Source organism: Perca flavescens, chromosome 19 (genome assembly GCF_004354835.1).
Source record: "Perca flavescens isolate YP-PL-M2 chromosome 19, PFLA_1.0, whole genome shotgun sequence".
NCBI classification, from domain to species: domain Eukaryota; kingdom Metazoa; phylum Chordata; class Actinopteri; order Perciformes; family Percidae; genus Perca; species Perca flavescens.
Window position 1 is genome coordinate 21,385,326 of NC_041349.1, and position 14,361 is coordinate 21,399,686.

A 14,361-nucleotide genomic window follows, 5' to 3' on the forward strand; every position below is an offset into this window, starting at 1 on the left:
AGAGTATACACATCCCACCCTGCTTCTCTTTCACATTTCTGATAAGGATCATGGGGAAGGAGAGAGAGAGTAGACAGCTCAACAGCCCCTTTCTTTTTCTCGCCACACACTCCCCCCTTTTCTAATTAACATTGTGCATGTTGTCAGGCTTTGTTTAATAATGCATGATTGCTATCAGCAGCAAAATCCTTTGAATGAAGCACCACTGAATGGGAACACAATAATACCACCAGGGGCTCAGGAAGAAAGACAAGATTGTTTTTTCTTCTTATTTCTATTGTAATAAACGTTCAATGGAAAGCATCAATGCCACCAAATGTATGAAAGTGAAGGTGCAGGGGCACGACACAAAATGGCCATGTTGTGGAGAAAGTAGGCAAAGGTGGTGGCGCCTTTGCGGGAGTCTTTTTATATGGACAAATGGGAATGGAAAGGATCATTCGTGCTCATGCACATACATGTTATTACACATGGCATGGGCACAAGCTTTCATGCAAAAAAGCTGTAGTATTTATGATTACTCCATTGTCAGATAACATTGCAATTGGCATACTGCTGCCTCTCTGCCAGGTGGCTTGTGTCCCCTTAGCACATTAGAAAGAAATCTGCAGTGCAATTTATTTGTAAAAATGAACACCACAAATCAACACCAAATACAATTGCTTTCATTTTTGCTATAAATCAAGGTTTTCGGGGAGATGGGGCTTAGCTGTGCTTACATTACCTTCTTCTTGTATTTACTCACATGGCACAGCCTCTTGGTTGTCTTGCTGGTGGTTACACAACATACAGATGGTTTTGTTTGCCTCTATCAGCGTGTGCGTGTGTGCGTTTGTGTGTGTGTGTGTGTGTTTGTGCAAGCGTGCGTACGTGCGTGCGTGCATGCATGCCGAGTGTGAACAGAGAAAGGGAGGGCTGCTGAGTACGGTTTCTTGTGTGCTGCCTAATGTCACGTCATTATGGAAATTCACACATTAATTAACTCAAAGGCTATCGCTTGGATTTGCAGGGGCAGATGCGTGAAACAATAACCGGAGGAGACAGACAGCTGTACCTGCACTACGTTTGATCACACAGCAGCATTATGCCCCCACGCCCTGCTCAGGTTCTTCAGTCCAGTTGATTCTAATCAAATCCACAGTCGCTACAAACGCTACTCTAGTGTGCTCAAATGTATTCATATGTCTACGCATTTGTGTTTGTAAGTGTGTGTGTGTGTGTGTGTGTGTGTGTGTGTGTGTGCCGGTGGTGGTGTGAGCGGGGGATGAGATTGCCTCAAATTGATTCCCTTCGCCACACGTCCCCCGCTCTTGCGCTTGTTGCTAGCCCTACGGCGCTTGGAGACAGGTAGTCGTGTCTATCTCCCCACAACACAAATCGAGTGTGACAGGTGCGCTATCTTCCCGTCTTTTCTGCCATTTACAGCCCACAGAAATGAAAGAGGGAGAGCTAGGAGCGAGAAAGAGGATGATTGGTAACAGGGAAATGAGGTACTTTGTCATCATCGGGCTTGCTGGTTGGGCTTAGGGGGGGCTTGTTTGTCTGTTTTATTCTTATTTTAGTGGGTGGCAGTCAAATATGCAGATAAACAGTCCAATAAAATGATTATTATTTCTAGCAAAAGCATTTATATGCACAGTTGCTGCCTCCTAAACAGACTACTGAAATGGCAGAATCCCAAAACTTCAACAGATCTGACATGTTGTGCGTTTGATCTCATGGCGCATAAAGCGTCTGAAATGTCATGGTACACAGATCATGTACTGGTCCACTTCTACAAGTCTCCACAGCTGAAAAAACAACATCCTGCAGAGCAATGCAGACAGACTAGCTAGCATACTAGCCAGCAGTACGGTATGTATTAAAGCTCACACGCTTGGATTAGCTGGGAGCCGAGTTACGAGCCGAAGACTACCGCAGAGCATCCATCACTAAGGATCAAGCTGTGGCTTAAGCAAATGGATGACAAGGGATAGAGCCGGTCTGCAGCTAATACTAACTCACTGTATCACATTGATTTTCACAGCCAATGTAGTGGCCCTTCGATAAAGGGTTGAAACATGAATGGCAACACTCGGCCACTGTTTTATGGATTTCATTTGTTGTTTGAGCTGCACTGAAGAGAAAATGTGTGTGTGCTAAAGCTAAGCATCACTTTGTATAGGCACTTAGTGCTATAAAGCGTCTATGGAGGGACTATGGATTACGTGTGGTGTAAGGAGCATAAATCTGAACTACAGATGGAATGGTTTATTGAATGTGTTTAGTGTAGTGTAAGTAAAAGACAGCATTTATATCTCGTATTGTACTTTAAAACAAAAAGACTCAAGAAAGTCCCAGCAGTCTCTTGATGGTCAAAATTACTTCAACCCATAATTGAAGAAATATGAAACAGCTTTTAGCATTTATGAATATTTCCTGTATTTCATGGAACAGAGGCACTTTTATGTGAAACAGATATCAACACTGATCTTAGGACTTAAAATGTACTCTTATTATACTGCGTATTTAATTGGTGCTCGCGACCAAAGCTGTGAAGACAAAATCTTATTAGTCCACCCTTTCATCTGTGTGGTTTCTCCCTCTCTCTCTCTCTCTCTTGCACTCTCTATCGCTCTCCCCTCTCATGCACACGTGCACACGCATTGTGTGAAGTGACTATTCCATTTAGAGAACTGTCAGAACATACCCCGTGAGCACATCAGCCTCTTCCTATCCTCTGTCAGCTCCAGCCGAGGCTGTGTGGGGGTATGTCAGAAATGTGCAGGGATAGATAAAACCCGTGGAGCCAAACAGCTTTGTTTCATTCACTCCCTCACTCTCTTTTCTCTCCTTTTTCCCTCCCTCCCTCCCTCTCCCTCTTCCCGTCCCTCCTTGCCTTGCATAGGCTGTGAATACCCTGCATCTGAGAAATCAGACCAGACTGACTCACAGGGCTCTGTGAGCCAGCGCCACCGAGGCTGCCAAAGCATGCTGGTGCCAAGCTGTCCCACCATGCACAGAGCCAGACCCACGCTGCTGCTGCCGCTGCTGCTTGTCCTGGGTCTGTTCCTCCACCTCGCCGACGCTCAAAGTAAGTGGACCGTTGGCTTTCACGTGGGCCTCAAGTGTTGTGTTCTGCAGGGTTGGGGGCGGGGTGGGATTGGTTTTGTCCTTTTTTTTTTTATTTTTTTTTTTTATTTAATTGATCATCAGACACATCAATACTTCATGTAACACACATGCAACTTAAATCAATACTTAATGAAATAAATGAAACTTCTTCATGAAACACACATGCTGGTCTGTTCTATGGGGAGATATTACCACAAAATGAGATGTTAGTGTCCTTATTTAAAGGGTAAAAAATTCAAATCCAAAATTCAATTCGGTTAGGTTAGGTTTTAGTAAATCAAGGCCACAATTAAAATTATTGGGGGAAATACAGAATCTGTATCAGAGAGAAAGAGAACCCATGTGTAACACATATTATTCCAAGCAGAGTACTGAACATGTCTGAAGCAATCCTGTATCACTCTCACACACACACCGGGAGACCGCAAACCTATATTATACAATGATCCATCTCTTCATCTCACCAAACTATCAAAATGTGTTAAAGTCCCTATTTTCCAGCTCCTTTTTCCTGCCACAAAAACTATCATGTGAACCAGAAATGCTCAGGCTTCAGCCAAGAATCTCATCATGAGAAGTCATTGAAATTGAGTTACTTGACATCAAGACACCTGGCCATTGATGTGTGACAACAGTTTTCAAACCTCATTGAGTTCTGGCCCTGCACCAAAGCACCCCCCTCTCCCACCCTCTCTCTTTTTTTTTTACACTAAGATCCATGAATCATTAGCTTCTGGAGTCACAGAGGGATGAATAAAAGTTTTATTGCTCCCTTTGCACCGACTGAAATCCTCTCAGTTCAGCTGCATATCTCTGACTGAAGGGATCATTCACCCAAGGTCATATACAACAAAGCCACGCAGAGTGAAATTGATGGGATAGATTCGCAACTTTGTGCTTGAGAAATGTTCCCTGCAATCTGTTCATATGCGTTTTATATTTCTTCTCTGCCTCCCGCCACATATGTCTCACAGCGGGGAAGAGGCAAGCGGAGAAATGTATCCTCCGTTTATCCCCCGTTTTATGTGCAGCTCCAGGATTTATTGACACAATTTAATTACGGGACCTTCCCAAAACGGCATTAACAGTCGATAAACGTTACCATTGAGGGGGCTCTTTGGTAGTTATCTTTTCAGAAACTCCCATCTTCCACAGTCTAGTGTGAATTTACATAACAGTATTTGATGAGAAAAAAAAAAAAAAAAAAAGACTATTGCCAAAACCTTGCCTCAGACAACTGTCTTGACAAACCTTCCACTTTCGCGTGTCCAGACATTCCAGAGTCACATTTGAGCACACATGTAACAGAGACCTGCACAAGTGCAGTCAGCAGCCCCCAAATCTTGACGCCTCTGTGCCCCCCCCCCTTTTTTTTTTATAATTTCCTTCCTTTAGCTGTCTGGCTGAGAGCAGCTGTTACCTCATATCCTACTTAGACAGCTGTGCTGGGTCATCATTTCAAAGCCAAAACAAACTTATCAAGAGGTAGCCACAGTGGCTGTCTGTTTATGACGGAGGGGGTGTGTGGGAGTCAGGGGGGTCACGGGGATGACTTGCTTGCCCTGTCTGCAACCATGGTGCGAGAGCAAATGCTTAGAGTCAGATCCACTTTAGGCAGTACATATTAGCCCTGGGATTTATATTAGCTCCGTTCTGTTCCTGCACTGCCTGATCTACCACATGCAAATGTTTTGTTCCTCCCCTTCCCAACTCCCTTCTATTGTTTTTTCTTTCTAATCGCTCTCCTGCCAATTTTCTCCTCATTTCTTATTTGGGCTTTTTCTTTCTAATGTGTTTCCGCCTGCGTCTTTGTCCTCTCCGCACCTTCCCCCGTTGCTTTTTGGAAGCAGTGCAATAGCCCCTTCCAGCGACTGAGCAGCTCCTTTATTTCCTCTACTGTGTCGCCGCGTATGCATACCCAGCCCAGACATTCTGGGACTCTCTCCCCCATCTGTGCTGTGCACGGAGGACTAGAAAGACCTCCATACAGTTTAGTCTGATCCAGACTAACCCCCAGCACCAAAAACCAGGTTGCATTTCTAAAGGGAAAACTGCCCTCTGTTGGTGCTCTGGGTTCATTTGGGTGTGAGCCTCTGGCTGTGGACATAGTGGAGGATATGAGCCACGCGAGAGCAGAAAATGGCTGAGTCGGCCTGCTCAACAGATGGCACGATCCTCGGAGCCAGTCCTACTCGCCACCCTACACAGTAGACACTGCAGCCCCCTCTCAATGTAAAATGCCAATCAGGCCCCCGAACAAACGCATTGCTGTTTAAATGTGTTAATGGGAGTGCTACCAAATTTGCTCTTCCTGCAAATGTTTCCAAGCGAGACCTGTATGTAGCTGGGAAGAACATGATGGATTTTAAAATGATCTAGGAGGGTTGTGTAGCTCTGCTTCTTCATTTGGTCCGTTGGTTTGTTTCCACTCTGTCATTGTTTTGTCTTTGGCCTTCCCTCTCTGTTGCCCTCTCTCGCATTCTCCTTCACCCTGTCTCCCTCGCTTTTCAAATGCGGACCAATTAATTTGTGTGGCAAATTGGGCCTGGCAATAGCTTGAAAGAAGGACATAATTGTCCCTGGTGAGCCAAGGGGACAGAGCGCGAGAGGGGAAGAGCAGGGAGGCGACAAACAATTCCTCTGTGTCGTTTGCTCAACAGTAATGCAATAAAGAAGCATTGGAGGATGAGAGGAGAGCTGGAAGCATTTAACATCTCCACCTGGGCAGGATGGAGAAAAAACTTTTTAAAACTTTGGTGTGGGCATCCACACTAAATAACTTGGCCGTTCATTAACTCGATAGATTATTTTATGAGTCAGACAGTGAAAAGGGAAATAAAAAAAAGCTGGTTTTAGAAGTTTAGGAGAGTGTGTCTCAATGAAATAACTACAAACGGTTCCCCGAGGCATCATTTTGTGATTGAGCTACAGTATGCAACACATGGACCTATACGGATTGAGCTACATCACCAGTACCAGCTGAACCGCAGAAGTGAAAAGTGTTGACTGATATAGGATTTTTTCCCCTTAATGAACAAATTCATATCAAAAAATACTATGCTTATTGAAATATGCTAAGAGACATACGTTGGGAAAACCAGCTTACAAACACCCACGCACTTTCTACCCCATGCTGTGTTGGGCCATGTCAAACCCTGGGCTTAATAGTGTTTTAATTGATTCAACCTCTTTGCTGCTGGATGGCATGGTGGAGCCAGCATGTTCCTTTTAACACGTCAAATGAGTATCGACTGGCCCCTCCAGCCTCTCTAAACATTAAGATGTTACCACCCAAACCCCATCTCTCTCTCTCTCTCTCTCTGGTGCATATTTACAACCAGCCATGTACTGTATACAGAGGCATGCACACCCTCATGCACTCGCTCACAACATCCACATGCATGAAATGTATGTGCGAATCCTTGTGAGCACGTAATTAAAGGTGAACCACATGGGAAGAAAAATAGCAAATTGCCTAGTGACGCAACACTTCTTTTGAGCCATTGCAGTGTGAGACAAGCAAAGATGGGGTCACAGTTACTCACAATTTAATGCAACATGAAGATTTAAAATGCCTGTCAAATAACCAGAGGAGACAAGTTTTTTTTTTTCTTTCCTTTGACACTTGAATTTGACTCTTACGCTGTTTTTATGTAAGGAATACGTTTCCCATATGTTCACTCTAAAGACATGTAGGCGCAAGTTACACATTTATGATCTGAGAGCGTGTACTGCTCTACGAGGAGTAATTTGTTTATCAGTACCACAGTAACAATCTGACAGCATCTGCCTGTGTTAAAGTTGTTTCTAGTATTTTGTGGGTGGGATGCAGATGATCATAATTCTGATTAGTAGTGGTGTTTTTATATCTGTATATGAGGAAGATGCATGTTAGGATGGATGTATCTAACTAAGCATGCACGTGCGCGCGCACGCACACACACACACACACACACACACACACACACACAGATAAATGAAGTAGTCCCAATTACATGCATGTGCACACAAATGCGTGCACACATACCCCTCCTAAACAGGATCACCTTGTAGCAAGTCCGAAAGCTAATGATACTCTATTTCCCAGATGACATCAGGCTGTGTGCGCTTTATGCATGCCTAGCCTAATATGAATTATTGTAAAATAGTGTATTTGCATATAAGCTTCCGGGCTGTACTGAAATTAGCATTTTTACAACAGCTCAAATTAAATCCCTCTGCTTAATTTGGCTGCATGTTAATTTGATTTAAAATGAGTCTATTCCATTCCCTCTTACACTCATACCCACAGCACTAACATACAAACCACACACACACATTCAAGTACATACACACTATAAATGCACAGTATGTACTCTTAAGAGCTGTAGCCTATATTACCCCCCCACCCACACACACACACACACACATTGAATAAGTAACAAATAAACACACACACACCTTACGTGTTCGTGTAGCCACATAAAATGACATAAAAGCAAGAGGAGAACTGAAGTCGTAGCAGTTTTGAATCAACTTTAAATCACTGTAATTCCACCCAGGCTACCAACTCGTTCATCATTCTGCCGGACACTGCTCAAGTGGAAATCTCATTGTTGGCTCCACTCGTTCATTTCAAAACGTGACTTAGTACAGTATGCCTTTAAAAACGGCATCAACATCCACAAGAGGAGAAAGTGTGCATCATGTTAACACTTGGACAAAAAAAGTGGAGAAAACACCTGGGAAAAAAAGTGGTGAAAACACCTTTGCTGAGCTTGCCAGCACTTAATTACCATTTTGTTGTTTGGATGAAGACCTTGTGCCAAGACTGGGGATCTGAGATAAAACAATGTTATCAGTGCCATGCAAGATGCTTCTTGCTCGCAGGTTAAACTAAATGAGTAAGAAGTCATTATCATTTTCTTTTGGCGGAAAATGACTCCTTGTCAACAATATGCTGTGCAATTATGTTTAAAGGTTGTATCGGGCCCATTATTAACTCCATGAATGCCGATTTATCTGGCAACTACGCCCAAGTGTATTCTTTAAGGCCATTAGCCTCATCTATGGATTGCAGTCATTTTTCCTCACACTTAAGAGCACAGAATCACACTAAAGCCAAGCAATTTTCATCACACTCCTGACCCGCCCACTCTCAAGAAAAGCAGATAATCACATACAATATGGAGATGCTGTACAGGCCCAGAAGCAGGTAATTAAAAGGCTAGCCCCCAGCCACTAACGCTATATCTAAGTGCACTTATGTCTCCAAGACACATTGACTTGAAAATGGTGGGACAATTTAACCATGCTGTACCATTTGTGTCACAGAGTGGTAATACTGACAGTACAAAAGCATGCTAATCTAAACTGTGAAGCCATTGGAGTGGCAATCAACAAACTCCCAGAATCCCTTGCTCCAAATCCATTTATTTAAATACCTTGACACTAAATGACTTTGTCGGTCATACTGTGAAATGGTGTGGATTTCAATCACCTGCCACCTCTTTATCTGTCTTTTAAGGTGCCACAAAAACAATAGAGGACCACGTTAACGCAGTGCGCCAGACTAGGTCTCCATATATACACACACAGTCTCTTTCTCTCTCTCACACACACTCTCACACAAAGGGTACCTTGTAGCATGCCTTTGAAGCTGGGATCAGCCGGTGAGCTGAGCACAATGCCAGCTGTTTTGCATCTGCTGGGCTTACACTTGGCATGATTCTGGCCTTGCTGGCACATGTACTAAATCTGATCACCCTTCATACGCTATGCCAGTGAACTGTATAACAATGCAGGTGTTTCGTGACATTGCCCCAGTGACAGTGCAATTAATAGATTGATGCTGTAGCTGCAGTAATGGGATTACTGGACCAGTCATGTCTGAAATACATCAGCGTTGCTTGCACAGATGATGTTTCACTGCAGTGTGTAGTCTGAACAATGAAGAGCATGGGTACATATCATCTTCACATGGAGAAATCTAAGACAGGAAAGTCATACTAAAATATACACTGGAGGCTCAAAGATGATGACTTACTGTAAGATGTTTTTATGCTCATAGTGAGAGTGCTAATGACAAAATTCACATCCAACTCTTTTAAATACAAAAATACAAGTCTAAACGGCACTGTGTTAATGGATCACATCCATAATATTCAATATCATAACATTCTGTAAATTGTGGAGACTGTCTGATGGCCTTATTTGCATTAGTGCATTAATGGTAATTTATCTACCGACTCTGAATTGACTCATTAAGCACTTTCAGCATACAGGTACCCCTGAATAAATGGTCATTTAATGCAGGTTTGGCTAAAGCATGACCTCACCTGCTATACCTTCATATACCTTATTAGTTGACTCCGATTATTAACACTGTGTGGTTTTAAAACATATATCCTAAGCGCATAGCAATGACTAAGATATAAGAAGCCAAGAGGTTGACAGAGCTTGCATGACGTCAGGAATTATTTGTCCTTCTATTAATTTTTTATTTCTGAAAATGCTGTTAAAGAGCCATCTGGATATTGCTGAATGTATCACTTTGTTTAAGTGAGAAAGATCTTACAATCGCCATTTGTGTGTTTGGAGGGATACGATGTGTTTTTGTGCACTTTCATAGTACACAACAGTTAAGTTACAAAAGTGTTTTTTTATTATCTGCCTCAGAATTTGTTTGTGTGTGTGTGTATGTGTGTGTGTGTGTGTGTGTGCACGTGCGCATGCATGCGAGTGTGGGTAACACCTGGCCCTAGGCTGGAGCTTTGGTCTCACTCCAGGGGTCCTAAGAGTGCGACATATTGCACTGATCTCGGCGCAGCACATTTGTGTGCCTGTGGGGTATGTTGAGATTCTGCAGTGGGGTTAATGGTCTAAACCATTCATCTCCATGAAGTGCTTCGGGGCAATGTTTCAGTCCCAGCAAGCTTACATCCCCACCTTCTTACCTACAGCACTCTCCAATGCTTGACGCCGATTGGGAATCTTTATGCCCTAAGCTCCTCTTGTCACAGTTGATTTACATTCAGTGGAGTGATGGACGGAGTGCTCATAGTCCGTCTTTGGAGAGTCGTCGTTGTCATCTAATTCTCTCTCTCAAACGACATCTATCACTATTTTCTGTCACTCCGCCCTCCCACTTGTTTGTTCGCTTGCTCACTCATTAACTCACTCTGGTGCGCACTTCTTCACATACTCGCCGACTTACGCGCGCTCCCTCTTTGGCTTCTCTGCACCACCGAGTGAGTCATGCCATTCGAGGAGCTGAGATTTATTGTGACACACAGCTTTAGTGTGGTTTATTAGTTATGGCAAATGAGAGTGAAAGCCTCCATTGAGAGGAGAAAATGCTCTCACGCCACAGCCAGACCCATAGGCTTTTCCAGTTGAAACTGAGCCAAGCTCTTGTTTCTAATGACACAGCGCTCTTAGTGCCCATCCCATCACGCCGCGGAACAAGGAATATGCATTCTCACACACATACATTCACACACGATTACCGAAGGCTCCCTGGACATTTATGAGGCATTTATACAGCATCCATCATAACATCCGTGAGCAGTCTGTTTCCCCTTAGCTTTAATACCCCCTTGGTGCAGGCTTTCGTGTCATTCATCATTCTCTCATCAACTAATTAATTACCACGATCCCCTCCATCACTTGAGTCATGATGAAGGATATTTCAAGTTAAGATGTAGATAATTCAAGTACCACAGAGAGGAACAATGGAATCCGGAGTGGTCATTTGCCTCTAAGACCTCATCTGGTTTTCCTCCCTCTCTCCAAATCTTTAGAGCAAACACACAGTCTGACATATTCATCACAAACTTTTAGTCCTCTCAAGTTTGATCTTACTCAATCCCTATCATCCGTTAATCCACTCATCTCTCCACTTTTATCTCTCCCTCAGTCTGATAGTTAGTACAAGGGAGCACGAATGGGGGAAGAGGGGAGAACGTGTTGAGCAGACTGGATGATGTCAGGATTTATGCCTACATGGATTTCTTTAAGTACACCTTCCAAATAAGATTTTTCCACTCTCCTCCTCATGCCCCTCGGAGGGAGGGGAAAATGACACATGATCAGAGAGTCTCGATGAGATTCCCCTTCACTTGCTCAGTCTCCTGCCACTGCCTGGGTAAGACATTTCCCACCACATGAGCTGCTGCCTCTCATTACATGGCGCAATTTAATTGGCTGTGCTTTCCCCCTGTTGTGATTATTCAAAGGAGAGATGTCCACAGAAAGGATACGCTGTAGTTTTGCCATTAAGTCCCACAGGGACAGCATTATTTGTGTCATTGGCCAATTTATGCCAACTCGAGTGGGAGGAGAATGGGAACGCCCAGGGGACATTAGTCAGTAAGCAGGTAGCAAAGTGCTACTGAAAGGCCTGGTTAAACTTGATGAGATGAGATGCATGTTGTATAGCAAATTGCCTTTATTCTGCATCAAATACAGGTTTGTCTGAAATCTCATTCTCAAGGAACATAAGGAATAATAATGCAGTAGTGTGCACAACCACGCATGCATATGGAAGTATATCCATTTTAATGTTCACACTCCCACACATACAGTATCTGATATGTATATGCTAGCAGCAATACACAGTAACTCATATTCATAGTCTGCACAGTATAAATGTATAAAAATAGTCTTGTGTTCTCCCCACACACACACACACACACCTACCTACCTAATGGAACCAAGAGATGGACAATATAGCATATCTGTAATAATATGCTTTCATTCTCCATTACTGCCAAAGAGCACCACTGATCAGATGTCTGGAAAATCACCTTTGACCTATGCTAAAAATAACCTTATACGGTGATGTCTGCTTCAATAATGTGCTGTATGTACAATATATAAACAACAACTTTGTTTCCAGGGAAGACTGCCACAGTACTTGGTGACACCTTCAAAATAAAATAATGAATAAAATACAAATAAAGTATAGGCAAGGGGTCAGATTCACAATCAGAGTGTAAACTGCCACAGATATGGAATCCCAAAATACCATGGCACATAGAGATTAGGAGTAGGTAGATGTAAAACAAAGCGAAACACGGGAGAGAAAGAGCTTAGATAGAGATTAACTGAAATAATGGATGGATTGACTTTCAAAGGCATTCAAACCAGATGAGGTGATAGGAATGAAGGAAAAGGCAAAGCTAAAATGAGTTACAAGGATTTATTTTATGTTTTATGTTTCTTCACTGCTTAGTCAGAACTCTTTTTCTTTTGCAATGCTCAAAGATAATTTCCAAAAAGTAATCCTGGAGCCTGAAACTTCAATCCTACAGATATGATAAGGTTCCTGATATCTTATTAAACTAGCTGAACTGTTCTTTAAAGGATCTGACATTTGGTAATGAAAGTCAAAGGTAAACAGTTTAAAGATATAGTATTTTGGATTGAATGTCACCATTTTGATCTTACTTCAAATCTCTGGTCACAAAAGTAAAGTATCAGTCATTAAGTTCAACTTCAACCAACTTCTATCTAAGCTGAGAGTCAACATTGAAAGTAGGCCTGTCACGATAACAAATTTTGCTGGACAATAAATTGTCCAAGAAATTATTGTGATAAACGATAATTTGCCGTTCTGATTCCATTTTCATCTAATATAATGATAATGGCATAATAATGCAGGTACACCTTTTCAAAGATCAATAAACTTTTATTTCCAAAGAATATTTAACACTGGAACTGGAAGACATTTTAAATATCCACAATAAAACAACCAAAAACAATAAATAAAATGGACTCTCAGTCTCCGTTAACAAAAAATACACTGGAATAAAAACCAAACACAATCAAAAACAATAAATAAAATGGAAATTTTTCCGGCCGCGATAATTTCCATTTAAAAATTATCAAGCTAATTTTTATTTATCATGCGATTAAAGGTGCTCTATGTGATGTGACGTGTTTTTTAGGCTACAACATTTTTTGTCACATACAGCAAACATCTCCTCCCTATCCGTTAGCTGCCTGTCCCCTGAACACACTGTAAAAAAACGCGGTCTCTGTAGACGGCCTTGGCTCCACAAACGTCAACAAAAACAAACCGCGCCAACCTGCACAACGAACCATAACAAACAGTGTTCCAGCCAATATTGACAAGAAGGAGTTGGTTGCCTTAACAACGCATCACATCACTCCGAGCACCTTTAATTGATTTATTGCATATTGCAACAGGCCTAATTGCAAGTGCTACATGAATTAAGTGAGTTTTTTTATTGGTGTGCAAAAAGGGAAGCACTCTGGCTTTATAGCAAATGGAAACTGAAGCATTATAAGGGGAAAATGAAAGAATAATGCAGGTTAATAGTGCCTGCTCGGAAAGAAAAAGTGAGCTGAAAATGCAATCGTGTGTTAAAATCATAATCCATCGCGACAGACAGTAAGGCAATAAGCAGTGAAAATAACCCAGGTCAAGACAACTTAGTAGTAATCAATTGGTTGCATAGTAACTAAAGTGATTCAGGGATGGAGATGAGAGGCATAACAATAGCAAACAAAAAAGCAAAACAGAACCATGAGAGGGTGTTCTTATCTCAAGATAACTGCTATCTTGTGGAAGACAGCCACTTTCGTTTTGACAAGCCTCATTGTGTGGTGTCTTTGAAATGCACAAGGGCCTGTTACACAGCATTCATTTTGTTTCATCACTCGCACAAAGGCTTGACTGACATTATTTGAGATAGTTTGTTTCAGGTACAATAAGAGTAATTATTCCGGCTGCATTGAGAACAGAGAGAGTACCAATAGAAAAGTAAGCAATATTATTGGCAATGATAGAATATTACAGCAACATGTTAATAAAAGCAATACAAAAACCTATTTTTGTATGATGCATAGACCCATTTCATCAGTACATCACTTTGGCATCATGTAGTGGCTTTTGAGCTTTGGTAGTAAATGACAATGTTTGAGTACCACCAGACTGTAATGAACAAAGAGTCATATCTTTGGTCAAGGTTGCTTTGGGTAACACAGTAACTGAACTAGAGAAAAACATGTGGGTTTGAGTTAGTTGACAAGAAAAGTCACAGTGGCACTAAAACTTGTAGATCGGCCAAGGCACAGTTACAACAACCGCAAGAGAGAGGAACGTTTTTTCAGCTTTGACATATCCAGTTGTTTTGATTCCTTCCCTAACATATTCAGGTACATCCATTACTAAAAGAAGCAGTAAGCCCTTGGCCATGCATGCAGAGAAGCCCTACTGTTCCCAGCTGCCCTTACACAGGG

The 14,361-nt window shown here is 42.2% G+C and overlaps 1 protein-coding gene across 9 annotated transcripts in view; it reads left to right on the forward strand.

The window, feature by feature from the left end:
- Positions 1–14,361, forward strand: part of LOC114545729 (receptor-type tyrosine-protein phosphatase delta) — a 132,859-nt gene that overhangs the window by 33,467 nt on the left and 85,031 nt on the right. For all 9 annotated transcript variants that reach the window (XM_028564196.1, XM_028564200.1, XM_028564201.1 and 6 more), the window contains exon 2: positions 2,888–3,073. In XM_028564196.1, the coding sequence (XP_028419997.1) occupies positions 2,971–3,073 (103 nt within the window). In that variant the 5' untranslated portion in view covers positions 2,888–2,970. The remainder of the gene's footprint in view (positions 1–2,887; positions 3,074–14,361) is intronic.